The 19,539-nt window shown below is 34.7% G+C and overlaps 1 protein-coding gene across 1 annotated transcript; it reads left to right on the top strand.

Annotated features, from left to right (window-relative positions):
* Positions 1-1,084: 1,084 nt before the first annotated feature.
* On the top strand, positions 1,085-6,658 carry LOC108751749 (opsin, blue-sensitive). Its single transcript, XM_018492137.1, has 8 exons — positions 1,085-1,437; positions 2,787-2,978; positions 3,754-3,969; positions 4,260-4,390; positions 4,754-4,926; positions 5,027-5,184; positions 5,261-5,356; positions 5,996-6,658. The coding sequence occupies exons 1-8, from the start codon at positions 1,376-1,378 to the stop codon at positions 6,102-6,104; spliced, it is 1,137 nt and encodes a 378-aa protein (XP_018347639.1). The 5' UTR covers positions 1,085-1,375; the 3' UTR covers positions 6,105-6,658.
* The last annotated feature ends 12,881 nt before the right edge of the window (positions 6,659-19,539 follow it).

Below are 19,539 nucleotides of genomic sequence, written 5' to 3' on the forward strand. Positions count from 1 at the left end.
GTGGATAACAGCTACGAGTATCTGCGCGGGAGAAGAGTCCACGAGAGTCACAGTCCCGCTCGTAAATCAACGGAATTTCGCAACCGTTCCGGGACAATTTTATGATTTAATCCAGTGGATGCGTGAAGGCTGCGGTCGCGAACGGGCGAACGCGGGACAGTGGTGGTGAAAACGCGAGGCCGTCGCTTGCACGGCCGTATATCGGGTGCACTCCTCGAGATGAATTTCCCGCGTGCATCGCCGCCGACATAGTAACCGCGAGAGTGAAAAACCTCTGTGGCCGACTACGAGAGCTCGCGGTGTAACGGGAAACGCACCCGCCCGCGCTTGTTCTCGAATTTTCCCATCGGTCGCGTTGCATTCTGCGGCCACGGTCCATCGGCTACTACTGACTATATATCGCGATAAGGTGTAATAAAACCCTCGATTAGGATCTACATTGGAAATTTAATTAACTCGGAGGCGGATGGCCACGCGCTTCTGTAAATTGCATTTTATTACATCGGAAATCGATTTTTTTTTTTTAAATTAACGCTTCGCTATTTAACACCTTCCGTTTCATCAGAGGCGGATATTTGAAACCGATGTTATATTATCTATACATTGGAGGATAAGTATGCTGATTGATTAATGAGCCTACTTAGCTTTGCGAGAGGTCTCTCGCACGGAAATTAATTTCGTTCGTCTCTCAGCTGCAGCAGGGATTATCATAATGTATTATATAATGCGGTACATTTTTGCCAACAGGCTCAACTGTCGCGTGCTCGCGAGGGGATAGTCCAATGCCAACGCCGCATAAAATGGCGAATCGAATAACCGTGATTACCTTGAATAGAGATTACGATACATTAGGAGAGAGGACGTGTCGACTTGCCAAGAGAAAGAGAAAGAAAGGCGAAAGGTCGTGCGCAACGAGGATCGGTCGCGTGACGGACGAGCTTCGGGCCAGAGCGAAAGGTTTCTCGCATTCGGTAAATCGCAAATCGAATTAAGCTCTCAGGCGGCACGCTATCCTCGATCCGAAATGTCGTGGACGTATAAAAGAGAGCGATAACGGCGTGGCCGGACAAGTGAGTTGCGGAACGTGCGTCCATCCCCTTCGCACCGCGTCTCACTTCAATCTAGGAACCTCTCACAGCTATTACATACGGCTTTAAAGCGTACATCTCATCTGGGTAGATTCGTCGTCGTCTGTGCCCGTAGCGCCGACAAGTCAGTCAGACCGCAAGGGAAAGGAGAGAAATTATTCCCGCTTATCGAGTGGCATCCGTCCGTGTTCACAACAAGTTAACCTGGAAAACTAGCTAGGCAAACTTCAGCGGGAGGGGGTGGCTGCATCATCAAACGGTGCATCGAGCGAGACTTACATCGAAGGATGTTGATGCATAATGGTAGCGGTATCGTGGCTGGGCCATTGGCTTTCGCCAGCAGAGTCGGGTAGGTGTGGCGCTATATATACCGTATTTCTCCTTATAATCATCCGACATTGTGTGTGGCGGCTGCGAAGAGCCGCTGATAATATTCGCGGCACGAGGGAGAATGTGAAAGCAGAGTGGGTGCGAGCGAGAGGCACGAAAGTTCTCGTAGCAAGCCCATGTACACAACGCTCGTAACATAGATGCAGCGTTTCATTCGCGAATAAGATCGCGATGCGATAAGGAAGGGCTTAGGGAGCTCTTACGGCCGGAGAATAGACAGGCTATCAAATCATGCGCGCATTACGGAGCAGCTACGCTGCTGCATAGATCCTATGATAAGCCGGAAGGACTAATAATCACTCGGCATCACAATTAGCGCAGCGGCCGGATTTAATCCATCGACGGTACATGCGAATGGAACTCATTACCATTAATGTTTGCCCCACGTGAAAACGCGCGTCATTTTCCACGCGATGAATGAAAATCTTTTTCTCCAAATAGCCGCCGGTGGTGATGGTGTAACAACGAAAATAACAATGCTACCGATAATGACGCGTAACATCGGCTGCACACAGATAAGGTTTCGCGATATTATTTGCCTGGTACAAGTCTCGGTTGTACGAGATTAATGTATAATGTTTGAGTTCTCTCTCTCGTCGGATAGCGGGTCGAAATTTTTCGTGATATTACGCCCCTTCGACCGTATTGGCGGCGATTTTATCATCGAACGAATTTGCCGAGCGTAAATGGATCACGTCCACGTTGCATTGCATTCGCGATCGATGTAGCGAATTTGCGGGTCGTCTTACTCGGGAAAGTCGCAATTCTTATCGTCAACGCGAAAGCTATTTGTCCTACAACCTTTACATTTGCGATGTCGTGACGGAGTAATAATGCCGGTCACGAAGGAAGCGACAGAAATTACCCTCCTAGGTCTTATGGAAATTCTTGGCTGCCCGTTTAATCTGAAGATAGTGATTTAGGATTTTGTATTATCGCGTTTCGATCAAATTAAAGAAAAATTATAATTTGCACGATTCTTACCTAAATATTATAATTATGTTTCTTATCTTAAAAGCAATTTTCCAAGTATTCTTAACTTTCGACGTTAATTTCATCGGATTCGAAATCATTTTTACCTTACAAAGCATTTTGCAAAATATCCTTTCAGTATTTAACATTAATCATCACAGTAATTAAACTGGATTAAAATTCTGATAGAATCAAATCCGCTGAATTAAAACGCGAAAAATATAAGCTTCTATTATTTAATTTATGGAAGCTTTACTCGTCGCGGTTAGAGTTTCGAAAATTTCAATAACTTCGTGTGATCAAGTATTAACTAGCCGGTGTATTTTTAAATAACAGAGATGTACAGCCACTGCAAGAACGTTTCCTAGGATGGAACTTCCCCGCTGAGCACGCGGATCTCGTGCACCCGCATTGGCGTGTATTCCTCGCACCCGGAAAACTATGGCATGTCGCCCTCGCGCTCATTTACCTTTTGCTCCTGATGCTGTCCCTCCTTGGGAATGGCATTGTTATTTGGATTTTTAGCACGTAAGTTTGTAAAAAGCCTTTTAAGAAAATTTCATAAGACGGCTTGAAAATTAATACAGCAAAGAAAGCCTAATTAAATACTGAAAATTACAATAATTGTAAGCAATATAGTTTCAAAAAATTCAAAAACTATATATATGGGATATATTAAACATGCAATGTATTTTTATAAAATGCGCGCTTTTAAAATGTGCGCATATTTTAAGAATTATTATATAATTTCGTCCGATCTTTTAATGATTGTGAATTGTATATAATCTTATTAACGCTTAACACACACACAATTTTTAATCTTCTTAACTTTTTAAATCATTTTTAATTTATGCTATTAATACTGTAAATATTCGTGACATTTTATCAAAGAAGAAAAGAGGGGCTAAACTATATAAAAATAAGCTTTATTTTGCGCAATCCTGTTTCTATATCAAACACATTAAAACTTTTATTTCTATTCTTATTGTTTTTATTTTTGCTAAATTTATAGATTGTATTTTTCTTTCTTCAAATTTTGATTATTATAGTTTACTACTATCTCTTATTAAAACTGGATGTACGTAGACATGTAAATATCTCTGCTCGTAAGACCGACAAAATGGTGGTGCTGCCGCCATCTTTATACGTAAGACTGAATCGCTTTGGCACAGTCTTTGCTACGTATGATAGAAAATATTACCACATTCTCTCTACCCTATATTTTTCCTTTAAAACCAAATCTTCCTTAAAATTAATCAATGTTTACCGTAATGAATATTTATTTTGGTATGTTAATGGTTAGGTCAAAATCATTGAGGACACCATCGAATATATTTATCTTGAATTTGGCTGTGTTCGATCTACTGATGGCAACGGAGATGCCTATGTTGATCATAAACAGCTTCCTGGAACGAACCGTTGGTTGGGAGACCGGATGCGATGTGTATGCTTTGCTCGGTGCGATTTCCGGGATGGGACAAGCGATTACCAACGCAGCGATCGCTTTCGATCGATACAGGTCGGCACGCGCGATTTGGCTTTGACTGTTTTTATTGATTACTATTGAACAAATTTAATTGCATTTTTATAGAATCAATTATTGGACAATTACAAAGCGATTACACGCTCGTTAAAATTTAACGACTGCAGTACATTGTAAACGACTATGTCGATGGCAACGATAACAGACTCATAGAAAGAAAAACAAATTTTACGATCTAATAAACGTTTCTCGGCACTTTATCATTAGTCAATTTAATCAATAACAACAGCAGGATTGTAACTATTCTATTATACTTGATATTACAGGACAATTAGCTGTCCGATTGACGGTAGACTGAATGGAAAACAAGCTATGGTACTAGCTCTATTCACATGGTTTTGGGCACTGCCATTCTCGATATTGCCTATGACGGGATTGTGGGGTCGATACGTGGCAGGTAAACAGGTTCCTTCTATCGTTTTTATTGTTAGAAAAGTAATCAGATTTAATAAAGAGAGAGAGAAAGAGAGAGAGAGAGAGAGTACTTTAGATTTAATAAAGTTAAGTAATAAGATTTTATTATATTAAAGTAATAAGATTTCATTTTCATTATTTAAGCTCCAGAATTATAATTTCCTGCGATTAACTTACATTTTCATCTCGCGAACAATTTGCATTGCCGTTTGAAATTTTTGAGATTAAAAGATAAGATAAAACGTATTTTGGGATTTTTGGGGTAATTTTATTATCTGATTTTCTAGTAAAAAAGTTAAGCATTCTAGACATTTAAAGTACATACTAAATATTATATGATTTTCAGAGGGTTTCCTCACGACATGTAGCTTCGATTATCTAACGGATGACGAGGACACGAGGACATTTGTGATATCAATATTCTTCTGGGCGTATGTTCTTCCTATGCTACTGATTATATACTTTTATTCGCGATTGCTGAAATCTATTCGCTCTCACGAGAAAATGCTCCGCGATCAAGTAAGCCGAAATTTCGCGATTCAGTCCAATGACAAATCGATCTTAAGCTTCGATGATGTAAATTGTGGAGGATTCATTTTGGCGCGTTGTATGTTTGTAGGCTAAAAAGATGAACGTCAAATCACTCGTATCAAACCAAGACAAAGAGAGGAGTGTTGAGATGAGAATTGCAAAAGCTGCATTTACGATATTTTTCCTCTTTGTGCTTGCATGGACACCGTATGCAGTAGTCGCTTTAACTGGAGCCTATGGAAATCGGTAACAAGATCGAAAATATTTTTCGAGTCGAAAAGTTTTCTACTTTCCTCTTCAATTCATTTTATATATATTCCAGCGAAGCACTTACTCCACTGTCGACTATGTTACCAGCCATATTCGCCAAGACGGTGTCGTGCATCGATCCATGGATATATGCAATCAACCATCCTAGGTAACGCGTATTCGCGCATTCTAGCATTCTTCATTTTTAATAAAATTTTGTTTACAATTGGAGAATTTGCGTTAAATTTAACGTATTTTACATTATTTTCTAAACGTTGCATGCAAATTTTTAACACGAGATGCACATGTGAAGAAATAACACAAATATTATGTAAGAAAAAAAAATTAACTAAAACATATAACACTCACACAATTTATAAACAAATTTATATTTTTTGTAAAATTAATATTTATAATGTATGTTTAATTAATTCCATTCATTTCATTCATTTATCTTAAAATTTAAATTACACTTTAAAATTAACATTAGTTTTATTACTTATTCTCTTACTAATAATAATTGTATTATTTTAACATTAAGACATGTTAAATATTAACTTAATATGAAATATTTAAATGGCACAATCACATTACGTTATATTAACACTCAGATATATTAAAAATTCAAGATATATAATTTCAGCAAGGATCAATTTTAACATAAAAACCAAACGTTTTTTATTATGTAAAATTTATTATGTAAAAGTGCAGTTATTATAATTTCGATACTCGATAAGATCGAAAGATAATTCCGAGATAAGCAATTGTAGTTTTCCGATTAAGTAACTGAAAAAATGTGTGTGTATAGGTATCGACAAGAACTGGAAAAGCGCTGCAAATGGATGGGAATTCGAGAAAAAGTGGCCGAGGATACAGTATCGGCGCAAACGGAGAAAGTAAACGCGGAAGAAACGTAAACTTATTGTTGATCAACTATTAATGACTGTTATCGAGAGGATATCGATCGATTTGCATTGCATTTTTACCACAAATGCAACTCTTCGACCGGTCGCCTAGATTTTTTTAAAAATACATCTCATTAAAAATGTTGATATAAACGGAAATCCCATTCTATGATAAGAGACCAATATAACTTCTATATGAATTCTATATGAATAAGAAAGGACTTCTTTAGTTTGTGTATATCTATTACTACAAATAGCGTTTGAACGTTAATACAAGCAACAGAGCAAATATGAAACTAACATTTTTTTCGTTCTCCTCTCAACCATTCCGCAATAGATACAACCTCAACGCAATTAAAAGTTTTCCTTAATTATTTACACGTTATATCATGCTTTCTGTAATTTATCAGAGATGGCAGAATAGGAAAGCCCGTACTGTGCTGCCATCCCCGTAGCTGATCTGTTTTTATTGATCTTGGATAAAAAATTTCAAAGCATTTCGTTGCTAATTGTGTATTTATTCCGTTTTATTAATAGTAAAAAAAATGGTTGCAATTAGGAGCAATAATCGCTAAATGTATTAAAATTTTATTAAAATTAAAATAGAAATTTTTTAAAATACTAAATTGTCATCATTGAGTATTATCGTTGAATATAAGGCATCTATTATAGTTGTCTCATTCTCACATTTCTATAATATTTCTTAATTTGAATTAAGATAATTGAGAGCTAAGTACAATATTTTAATTTCTATATAAAGTTTCCATTTTCCCAAATTGGATAGAAATAGGATAGTTATAAATAGCTGGAATAGTTGAATATATGGCTCTTCTACCAACATAAATATCAAGTCAAGGATCACGAATCAGTCGTTTGAGGTGGTGTAGATTTTCTATCCATCCACGGCAGAAGAGCAACTTATCTATCAGGTGAATAGAGTGGATAGAGATCTCTTTCTGTCCACCGAGAGTGAAGAAACATTGTCTTATCTTGGAACGAGGTCACGTGCCACCCGAAGCGCGGAAGAAGCCTAGATAGAAAAGAAAGTCGCTGAGAAAAGAGCGAGAACGGGAAAAGAGTAGAACAGAGGAAAAAAGGCGAGCAAAGCTCGAAGACAGCTCCGAAGAATACCACAGCACGTTCGCGTTTATGTGTTATCTTTTAGTCTGGGAAAAATATTGTCCTACAAATCAACTCCTGCTGAGAAATTGCTCACTCGTAAGAAGACGGAGGTTTCTGCTAGTCCTTGATCGTCCAACTTTTATTTCGCAATCGAATTAGTTCCCCATGATAAGGGAATACTGATATTGACCGTAAAAACAAATTGCCATCTCCCCGCATGCGGTTCGAATACCGTTCTACAAGTTTTATGCTCGCCTGGTGTAAAGATTCGCGCATAATACGCGCTTTCTTTTATGCGCTAATATCACTGACAAGTCCTATCCTTTTTTATGAGACAGCCTTTGGGCGTGCTTGTTACAGAAAAATTGAGAGGATCTCCTTACTCTCTTGTTATCTCGATCCCCTTGACTCGTTCTGTACATTTCCTTCTTCTACCGAGGAAGAGTGATACGTTATATGAGTAGCATCCACAGAAAATCTCGATGGCGATCCACATGTGTCATGAAACATATTTCTGGAATATATTTCACGAAAAATCAGTGTCGTATGTCTGTTATCTCATGTATGCTTCAGAGTTTCTTCAAAGTATTTCAGAATATTTAAACTCCGCTCCGGTAATATTGTGATTAATTACATTGTTCGATAAAAAGTCTTTTTTTCTTTTCTGAAGTGCCATAGTATAATACATACCCCGAATATTTTTTCACTGAATACAATGTCATTAGCAAAATTTGCATAGCACGTCAGGATTTTGAGTAAGTGGACAAAATTTGCAATAAAATAGGCAAAAGACAGTATTTTCACTTTCAACATTTTTTACGGCAAAACGAACATACTTAATTATAAGAATCATATTTTAGACCATACATATGAGAACACAATCAACACGAACTAACACTGCCTATGCCAGTCAAAGCTAGATCTTTAATGCTTAAATATCAATGTGAATTTTATATATATATATATATATTATATATGTACATATTATCATATTTATAGTCGAACTGCACGCCGAACTGGTTTTCTGGACTTATAAACGCAATTAAACTTAATTATTTCTAAATAAAGTCTAAACGTACATCTACGGCATCTAAACGTACAAGTCAACAGCTTTTAAATGAATTTTAATTATTTATAATTGTACTATTTATTTTCATTAAGTTATGGCTATTTGAATTTTAGATTTTCTATGTAATTAGCAGTTTAACAAAAAAATCACTTTTTTTCTTCTCGAAGTATCATATTACATACTCCAAAGATTTTTTCGCGCTGAAACACGACGAAACCGCCGTTGGAATTTACATAGCATATCAGAATTTTTAGTAAATTAGAGTGAAATGAATCAAAAATCGCCTCAATTTATTAAAAATCCTGATGTGCTACGTACCTGTAAGTTTAAATTCTGTCAACCACATTCTGTTCAACGCGGAAAAATCTTTGGAATATGTATATTTCAGAAAGAATTTGAACATCGAACAATATTATCTTATTTAATTTATAAGTAAGATTTATTTTTATTAAGTTTTAGCAATGTAAAAACACGGTTCACGAAAAATCAATTCACTAAAATTTATAAATCGCTTCTCGACATTATCGCAGATAAGATAGATACGATAGACATTTATTTAATGTGGTTGAAAACTGCCGGCATTAATCATGAAGTGTATCGCGGAAAATAATCATCATAAAAGTTTTGGCCGTCTAAACATTCAACTTTAAGAACACCATGAGAATACGAATGCGAGTGAGCTTGGTTGATCTTGGATACTGCGCAACGTATTTTTTCTCGCGATTGTCTGAGAGACGATCGCAGAAGGAACAAAGGTAATGAATAACGCGCGACAGCGTGCTAACTTACTGTCTAACTTTCTTGCGAGTAAGAAACATTGCTCCATGAATACGCGGAGCGACTCGGTCTCGTGAAATATGTACAACTACCGAAGCGCAGCGAGGAACTTTGAAATCTGACGGACGGAGCCTAGAAAGAATCGCGTTCTCCTTCGAGAAGAACATTGTGCCAGAGTAATATTTTTATTCGCCTAAGAGCGCGCTGCTGTTGTACTTGTTCCAAGACTTTGACTGCCGGCGTTGCTTCTACGGAAGATTAAGGCGAGATAATACTAACTTTTTGTTATCTTGCCATTCGTCGTTTTCGAAATTCTGTCGAATTTTCGTATATATTCCACAAAATAATTAGGGCGAGTAGTCGTCGAAGTCGAGTTAACGTAAAAAGGTGCTAATTGGATGTAGGACGATTTCAACTAATCCCGGTCAATCGGCGCGTTGTCGATAATTGTTTCCATCGCCGGGTATCCTAATCCATCAGGGAAGACAAGGTGATTACGTGCCCGACGCGTTCACTGTCGGTCGAGAAAGTTTAGTCCAGTCCATGAAACGGCAGTGAATCGTGAATTGCGCGCGGCGCGGATCATTGGGCGGTAGGCGGACTTCACAGACAACCCGGGTAGTTTGGTTAATATGCAGTTAGTACGTCATTTGTTTCTCGCCGCAAGGAGGGCTAATCTCTGACGTCACGGCAACCCCCGGATCTCCGGTTGTTATCGTGATGGTGGTTAACCTACGCTATCAACCAGCGAATATGATCGATTCTTCGAAGATCCTCTGAAGTTAGGATTGTCTCAATTTCATGATGAAAGTAAATCGCGCGGCATACGTCGACATCTGCGACATTTTGAGTGTTAGAGCGAGTTTATTAGCGCAGAGAGAGAGAGAGAGAGAGAGAGAGAGAGAGAGAGAGAGTGGAGTTCAATGTCAGGAAAAACCACCGGAGCATTAACGCAGTTAAGGGAAAAGTTAGCGGAAATCTTGGCGAATATACAAAACACGACTTCTATTCTCTTACCCTTCGCTGTGGGTTTTTACGAAAGCACGTTTGTCGTTGTCACGCTGGCGGGTCTAGCGGGAAATATATATGCGGGCCATTGAATGACAGGATTTCCAATCAGCAGAAATCCCATCGTGCGACAAGACGACTCTCGGCAACTGGCGGCAACCACCCCACGATTTTCGGAGCGCTCCTTTTTCGTTCTCGACGCTTCCGACTTACGTACAATCAAAGTTTTCCGCGCCAAGTCTGCACGACAACGACAACGGCACGAAGGCAGCGACGGCGCCGACGATCGCGGAGAAGAATGAGAAGAGTGGTAGGAAAAAGGTGGAGCCAAACCAAGGGGGGAAGACGAGGAGATAGTGGCGAGAAAGAACGTTATAGGTATAGAGTTTGGCAGGACGAGGGACTCAAGAATCGAGAAAATCCTTGATTAGATGTTCGCGTCAAAGGAACTCGTCGCTCGCCGAGAATCGAGGAAAAGGAGAAGAAAGAGCGAAGGGGAGAAAGGTGGCCATCGCGTTGCACCGCGGCTCGATCTAGAAGGCGAATTAAAAATAGTCTCCGACTACACGAACGTCGTGGAATCGATTCTGTCTATTGCTGTGGCGAGTAGGAGAGCGGAAGGAGAAAGAAGCGGGAGGACCGCGCCTTTCGAAAGCGGAATGGAATCATCTAACTCCAGTTCAAGATACGTCCCGTTCCGTCCTATTTCCTGAGGTCGCGCCGAGCGACGGCCAGTTATGGATGTTGAAAATTCAATTACGCGGGATTTATGGCTGCCGGCGCTGGGCATATTTATTATCGCACTATCCCCTTCTGTAACTTCCGTTATCCTCTGTGCGCTCCCATCCGCCATCGCCCCACCAATGACGTCCGTTTCCCATGACATCGATGATTAAATAGAAATTCATCCGCTACATCGAATAATCGATGGTCGATTTTCGTTACACCAGCGAAAAAGATATTATAATTGTTGACACCGTTCTCTTACTTTAAAGTGGCACGTATAACCCAAAAAATTAAGTTTTTCAAAAAAGGGAGAAAATTATTTTTTAATTTAACCCTCTATAACCCGAATTTTTTGTGGTTATATAAAAAAATTTAAACTTACGTGGAAATTTTTGTTTTCACAAATTAAATAAATCAACAAGATATCGATATATTCAAAGTTACAACGGGCTATAGATGGTTAAGTAAGAAAGTTATTTGACCGAATAATATAGATAAAAAGGAGGGAAAATAGTCTCAGAAATATAATCAAATGTTTTTGTGAGTTGAAGAATTTAATGTTTCATACAATCATAATAAATTCAGAATAATTTATTAAAAGTGAAATATCTCGAGATATCACCAACAATTTGCATTTATCTTGCATTTATCAGCTAAAATTAATGAAACTAAATTTGAAATAAAACAATTTCTTCTTTAAACTCCGATTACCAAAACTCTAAATATTTTAACTCTAAATATTCTTTAAATAAACTCTTCGAGAAACATCTTTTCATTTACAAATGCAACAAAATTCAAAATGTGTAGAAGATATTATGATTTATTTAAAAATCTTAAGAAAACGACGTATGTACTATTTGGCGGTTAAGTTTATTTTTGATGACTGATGGAGTCTTTACCTAATTCTTGTAATAACAATTACATTTTTTTAGTTGTGTTACTTTTAAAAAACGTGATTTTCAATTACCATGAATTATTACCGTGAATGAGTTAAGTAAACATTACTCTATCAATCATTAAAAGAGAGCTAACTTAATTTTATGAAAAACGGCAAAACTGTTACAATTCAAAAAGAGTTTTTCAAAGCGTTTTAAAACAAAAATGACAAACGTGATATTTAATTGTGTTAAAATTATGTATGTATTTTTACAATAGATAATATTCGATTAATTAATTTTCTGTCAAATTAAAAAATAGTTTCTTTTCTAAAAAACTAAATTTTTTGAATGTGTCATTTTTAAAATAAGAGAACGATACTACGTGCATATGTCTAGGAAGAAAGGTTTGAAATATCGATGTCTGAATGAAAATTTACTATTTCAAGAATTCAAACATTTGAGCTAGAAATGGAATTTGATTTAATTGTAATCGTATCTTTTCGACTACATATACGATACTGCGATTACCTGAATAATAATTACGTCAGTCCATTCACCTCTCCGAAATGAACATGAGCGAGGTTGACACTACGAGGGGCAAATGCACAACGGTGGCATTATTAAATATACGTACGTAGCACCTAATGACGTGACAATGTACATATTATTATTAATTTGTACATAATTAATGGATACCGTATTTCGATTCCGATCGCGACGTAAACCGCTCGCCGCAGCGGTTTCACATGGTCGGCGCTTTTAGGCAAAAACGATATATATGCCGGATACAAATGGAATAAATTTGCTTAATCGCGGTGCTCATTAGCGCCCGAACTTTAGTCTATGCGCAGCGCTATCGTGTTACTCACCGTGGAATTACGTTCTCTTTTATACACGCTGCTGCGGCTTATCGATTGCGTATCTTTAGTTTAAAATTATGGGACTGTTATTTCGGATCGTGATAATGAAAAAGTATACGACTATGAATGCGCTTTACAGTCAGACATTGTGCTGCTTTGGAACTTTTTCTTCTCCTCGTGGACGTACCTTCATTCCTACATATCGAGCTACACATGAAGATTGAGGTGCACCGATGACCTGAGTTAATTAATTCTGGACTAGCGATTGCGTTGCCTCGCCCAGATCACACACGCTTATAACGCCGATAACAGTGAAAGAAAATTTAATTCAAATTTATCGTTATAAGCGACGTTGACACAACTAATACAAATTCTTAGAATTAAGATTGCAATTCTTCAGATATTTTTTAAATTCGGATATCTTATACGTTTTAGAATATATAAATATAAATGTGTCTTTTTTTTAATTGTTGAGCAAGAATTATGTACCAAAAGCCGATACTATATACATTGAAAGGAAAGTGTGTGATATTTGTGACTACACGGAGAGAATTTTGTTTTAAAATTTATCCCGAGAAAATGGTAGTTGTGTACAATGCAATATTTTAAAGATTTTTACCATGCACTTCAGTAAAATTAATCAAACTTACTTTATACTTTATTGTAGTCTTATTAATGAATGAGAGAGATTTACATTAAAATTCTTGGAAAAATACAACGTTGTCCCACAACTACCATATTTTCAGAGTAAATTCTAAGAAAAAATTCTCTCCGTGTATAATTGCATAGTAAAATAATTATTAAGGACTACATTTTTTTTACAATTATTATTACTATAATGTTAGTAGTAATAATTATAATTATAATATTTATAATTCTAAAAATATATATATAGTTAGCATAGTCCATAAATGACTATAAATTATGGTAACCGTAACCATTTTTCTCTCTCATTATCAGTGCAAATTGTAGAATCTAGTTGTAACATATAAATATATATCGTACAGAACTGTTGTACACACATAATTACTTATACAGAAAATTATTAACTGTTAATGTGGAATTGTCACTGTGAATTAGAATTTCACTGAGCGGAAGATATTATTAGCGGAGTGCGCCACACCCCTCCACACAACACCGCTTCTCATTAATATCGTGATGTAATGTGAAGATGTAACACAACAAACGTATCGCCGTCGACACGCTCACCAACGTCGACTCTATCGGCTCGATTACACCGGCTGGCTGGATACTATGGTAAACTACTGACTGGGACAATCTGCATTGCGTGGTTCACGCACACGGTACATCTACGGCGACCAAGCCTACATTCCGTCCGATGGCGCACTCGCACGCCGTACTGCGCCGTTATTACAAACGTAAGGGACTGCTATCGACCATGTTTCACCTGTCATATCGGCCCGATATGCGCAGAACTACGGGAACCTAACCGACGAGCGTACTCTGATACGAATTACTTCGGCTTCCGGTAACGCGTGGCCGCAATTAATTTCTACGCGGGCCCGAGGTTTCCACGATATAATTACGAGAGTAAACATAATCGCCACAAATTGTGTGTCATACCGCATTTTCCGCTTTCCGCCATTGTGTCCATCTAGTATAATGATTTTTTATGCGACATACATACGTGCAGCTTTGGCGAATGGGATACGTGCGCGTTTTAGAAGAGACGATAGGTATATTTATTCGCTGCAATCGAAAAAAAATCCATTTAATTGCAAATCTGCAGCAGTGAATAATATAGAAAAAGTGTTATGCTTACCTATTGTTTGCACAGCTCTTTCATGATCTAGTATATTATTTCGCCATGTACGTTAGAAACACCTGGGAGCCTTGTGAATTGAACGTAGGTACGATATTTTTAGCTGTTTTTTATGCGACGGTATACGGAATTCTTCTATTTGTATTTTTCTCGCGTATGGATTTACCAGCTAAAATTTACTAGCAAAATAACTGCTGTAAAAAACATTTATGCAGAATGTATACCTGGCGATCATCACACAATATTTTCACGATAAATATTCTAAAGAACAATTAGAGTGAAAAATCTCCTAATAATCGAGTGTTAAAATCAATGATACTTTATGAATTATAGATGATCAAAATCATATAAAACGGTATCGCATAGAATTTGCGAGCTCAAATCCGTAACTGCGCACATACTAAAATGTGTTTATTATTGATTTTCACAGTTGAGATGATATTGATGTTCACTGCTTGGCTGATTCTATTTTTTAGCTTTTTATTTGTATTACACATCATTCGTTGCAAATATTAATTAAGCGCGCTGATAAATCGTTACTTGTTCATAGAGACTCACGTTATATATCCCTTGATATTTGCTGTAATCACAACGGATACAAGGAGCGGCTTACATCACTCTAATGTTGCGTGAATGATAGTGCGTTAATTAAAAAAGCATTTATGTGTAAATTAATTTCTTATATTTTGCTTTGATGCACAAACATTTGCAATTTAAGAGGAATAAAATTGACTTTAATACATAAAAGTATGATTTTAATACATAAAAAAAATTTGTAATTTTTCTTTTCATAAATCATACAAATTAGACTCAATTACGAGTTAATTAATAAGCTCATTTATTGTTAAAATATGACGGTAGCGCAGAATTCTTGACACAGTAACATATATTCTATTACTATTTTTCATTATACATGTATTCAGAAAGATGTTATTTTCTACACAGGCTACTCCGTTCCTATCGGATATGCGATTATATACCTTGATTAAATTTAGTCTTGAATTTTTATCAATACTTTTAAATTTAGTTTTAAACCAAAACTTCGTTCAGTAAAAATAAACCAATTTATAGAGCCCTACGTCAATTTTCGATAATATATAGTCTTTTTTAAATATACATTTTTTTATTATTTTTACTATTTTTCATATGAAAATTGTATTTTATGTAATATGATACAAAATTATAAAATATATGAGAATATAAAAAATAACACAAAATGATATAATATATTATATGATCAAATTGCTTACGCATTTCAAATATTTTACTAACATGGAATTATATAAAACCGTTGAAAATTTAATAACAGAATCCAAATAACTTTTACACTAAACATATATTATAGTTATGTAGTTAAAAAGCGATAACTAAATTACAATATTATAAAGCTTAAAAAATAACGCGAGCAAAAAATTATTAATAAATTTCGATTATATAGGTATCTTTTAATAATAGATATACTTCAATCATTGGAATTTTTTACGGAATACTTTGGAAAAAAACGTAAGTAAAAAGATATAGGTATAATAATGTACTTTGATGCAAACTAACTTTTTTAACAGAATAAATCTAATTGCACTAACGAATACGGCGAATAAATCGATTGGCAATACTTACAATGTTCGATTACGATATGCGTAATTTGTTTGGCATCCATTGCAACACGAATGCTTTATAATTATCACTACTCGCGATAATAAATATAATTTTCGTGATTGCGTACATAATCTGTACATAAATTTAATAATATATACATCGAATAAGCCGAATAATCGATTACGCATATGGAACCCAATATATTGTATAGATACTTTTTACTTTCTAACAATAAGTTATGTCGAACATAAAAAAATATACAAACATTAAAAAATATAAATATCCGTTTTGTTGCAAATAATTACGTTATCGCTACACTCAATAAAGAGTAATTGACTCTATTAGATCAAAATTCCTATACCATATAGCACATCCGTTAGAATCCAATACAGAGGAGATTGATCAGATTAGAGAGCAACTTACAATTTATAATTATTTTTATACGTGGATCAAAATCGATCTATGAAAACGTATTAAGTGACCCATTGAACAAAGATATCATTACATAAAGGAACAAATCCCAGATCTTCTAAATTATTGCCAATAATTAATACTTTCATTTTTACACTAAAAATGAAAATAAAAGGAACAACCTCTAGACATCTTGATCTTGATTTCAAAATCATAATCGTGAAAAACGATTAAATAGTTTTAATCATCAATCGAACACCTTAGATAATGCTAATACCAGCGGTATTATAACTTTCAAGCTTTATAACTAAAAAAAATAGATACTTAAAAAAAACATTTTATTATGGTGTTTTAAAAAGTTCTCGAAATAAATTACAAGAATATGCAATAAAAAATTGGGGTTTCTATTTGAAAAAAATCAATATGACCTTAACATGATTTTGACGACGCTACCTAAAGTCAAACTAAGATAAGACTAATAATAGATCTTTTTAAATTCTAAAACTATTCTCTGAACATATTTTTTATTCCTACAATGATAAAAGGAGTATACGGGTCTGGAACATCCTCATACGTAAAAATTTTCATTTTTTACGTTTCCGTGTTAAGGAAAAAGTTAAGCTCATTTTATAATTGCGTAAGCGTAACTGTAAGTAGTAAGTGGTAACTATAGTCGTAATAATTGACCAATTACAATCAAATATTCTGAAATTTGACTGTAATTGGTCAATTTTTATAACTGCCATCTCACTTACAACTATGCTCGTGCACTTGTAGAATGAACTTTACGTAATTGACGATGTACAGTCAGGAATGTAATACCGCCTACCGTGATTAAGTTCACGCGATTGTAGATTTCGATCGGATGAATCGAGCGAGAAATCTGACCGAACGAATTATCAATGTACATGTGTATACACCATACGCCGAATTTACACTGTACGGTTGACAAATATCGAATCGTATGGTTAATTACGACGACTAAGTTTAAATGATTGACCGCGTTGCGAAGACTGCTCAATTTCTCAGCCAACCTTCTCGTTGCCGCGATATTTCGCTAGAAGACTCCAAGAATGGTAGCGGCGAGTTTATATTCATTCAAGGTTTTTCATATTAGAGTGGGTTAAAGAGAGTCGCGCCATTGCATATGTTTAATACTCATTGACTCCGCCATTAAGTGTCCTTAGTTAGAAAGAAGACAACGTTAAAGAAAAAAAGAGGTTAAAACGAGGAATTGCATCATATAGATACCCCAGATATAGTATACAAAATGATGACTTCCGGCTAATTAGCGTCACTCTCTTTATGTGATACAATATGCTTAAGCTTATAATTTAATTGGAATGCGATCGATAGATAAAGTTTTTTTATTTGGCAATTATGTCAAATTAATTTTACGAGCATATTTGAAAGAATAAAGTTTTAACTTTAAGAATTTGTGTTTCGAATTTCGGTACGCAATAATTTTTAATGGAATTAAATATAAGCAATCAAAATTATTCTCTTCTGGGCATTCTTCTCTTCCTCCTTCTTTCAAGCTTCAAATTATCAACTTTATAAAGTTCAACGAAATATTTTCTGGGTTATTTTCTAAAATATTTGAATAAACAATTTGATTTAAAAAAAAGTGAATAATATTTTCGTATACGATATATAAAATTCGATTACGTTTACACTTTATTTTATCTTGCTATCTGCTAATCTAAAAATATTTCGCAAATTGCATTTAAAAATCTCAAGAAATTGGAAGCAAGATAGATTCGTTTAAATGATTCACATATATTTTCAAGAAATATGTAAAAACAATTATGACACGTATTGACATATTGGAAAGGTTTATAATTCTTTTCTCTTGACGCTCGAGTTTAAATTTCAATAATGAATAAATTAAATTAAATATCTTTTTCGGAATATATATAGCTACTGCTTCGTTATACTTAAAAATCTCTAGTTATAAAATTTGTTAAATAACAGATTTAACAATAAAATAATTTCGTTTTTAAGGATAATAACGTTGTACCACATGAAGTTGCTCATGCCACTTGTTTGCTCGAATGCTGTTATGAGAATGGTACATACGTATACGTAACATCCGCTGCGAAAGAAAAAAATCAAATATTAAAACCACGTACCGGTCAACTGCAGCCACAAAATATTTAACGCTTTATAAAACATTCGCACCTTATATTCTATTTCTGACATTTGAAATCAATTTCGATGTATGGATTATCATAACATAAAATCAAAATTTAACATTTTTTATGTAATATCAAATAACTCATTTCGTGAAAAATATATTTTTTACATCTGAATTTATTATTATTAATATTTAATATTGTTTATTATAATTATGTTATGTTAAATTTTATTTAAGAATAGTAAAATAATCTTTACTAATTAATAGAATTTTTCTTGCCGTTTTATATAAATAAAAAAAAACTTAAAAAGTGACAACATATATTTTCCTCGTACTTATTAAAATGACATAATTTCTCGTTTCTCAAAACAAAGAAATTTGAAGGTAAAAACAATGGGATTATATTTTTTATTTTTCCTTTTATAAAATATTTCACTTTCAGAATATATAAGTTTTGTGGAAACTAATAATTACAAATAATATAATTTGCATTTCTCGATAATGAAACGAAAAAAGAAGAAAAAATATATATGAAATATTATTGGATAATTTTTCTAATTGTGTGTGACTTAAAAGCTATTGCGATTTCAAAATTTTCCAAATTAGAATTTCGAGTCTGCATCTATTTATCTCTAAAATACTCTGTAGAACTTTATATAAAACTGATTCGATCGACTGAAGGATAAGCTTATAATTAAAAAAAAATTGATATGAGGAATTAAAATTTGTTTAGTAAAAAATATTAAAAAGAGTTCGAATCACGTAAAAAAACCTTTAAATATCTTAACAAAATCTAATTTGATTTATATTTACTTTTCATGTAATTTCTTTATGTACAGACGAAAAGTTTAAATTTTTGAAACTAAATATTAATTTTTCTTTCAATTATTCTGTGCTACTTTAGAATACGTTAAACTGTTATGATCTAAAGTTAAATTTTCAAAATTGATGCATAAGCAAAAAGAACTTGTCTGATTTCTTATATTTCTTAAAAATAGAAAACTTCAAAAAAGAATTTAAATACATCATATATATATTAAAAACTATATTTATTTATTTATTTATTTATATAAAATTTAT

Source organism: Trachymyrmex septentrionalis, unplaced genomic scaffold, assembly GCF_001594115.1.
Source record: "Trachymyrmex septentrionalis isolate Tsep2-gDNA-1 unplaced genomic scaffold, Tsep1.0 scaffold51, whole genome shotgun sequence".
NCBI lineage: Eukaryota > Metazoa > Arthropoda > Insecta > Hymenoptera > Formicidae > Trachymyrmex > Trachymyrmex septentrionalis.

Coding starts and splice junctions, on each gene's coding strand:
- LOC108751749 (XM_018492137.1), top strand. CDS start 1,376: ATGTTGATGCATAATGGTAGCGGTATCGTGGCTGGGCCATTGGCTTTC. Junction 4,391..4,753: donor GTGGGGTCGATACGTGGCAG/GTAAACAGGTTC, acceptor TATGATTTTCAG/AGGGTTTCCTCACGACATGT. Junction 5,357..5,995: donor TATGCAATCAACCATCCTAG/GTAACGCGTATT, acceptor GTGTGTGTATAG/GTATCGACAAGAACTGGAAA.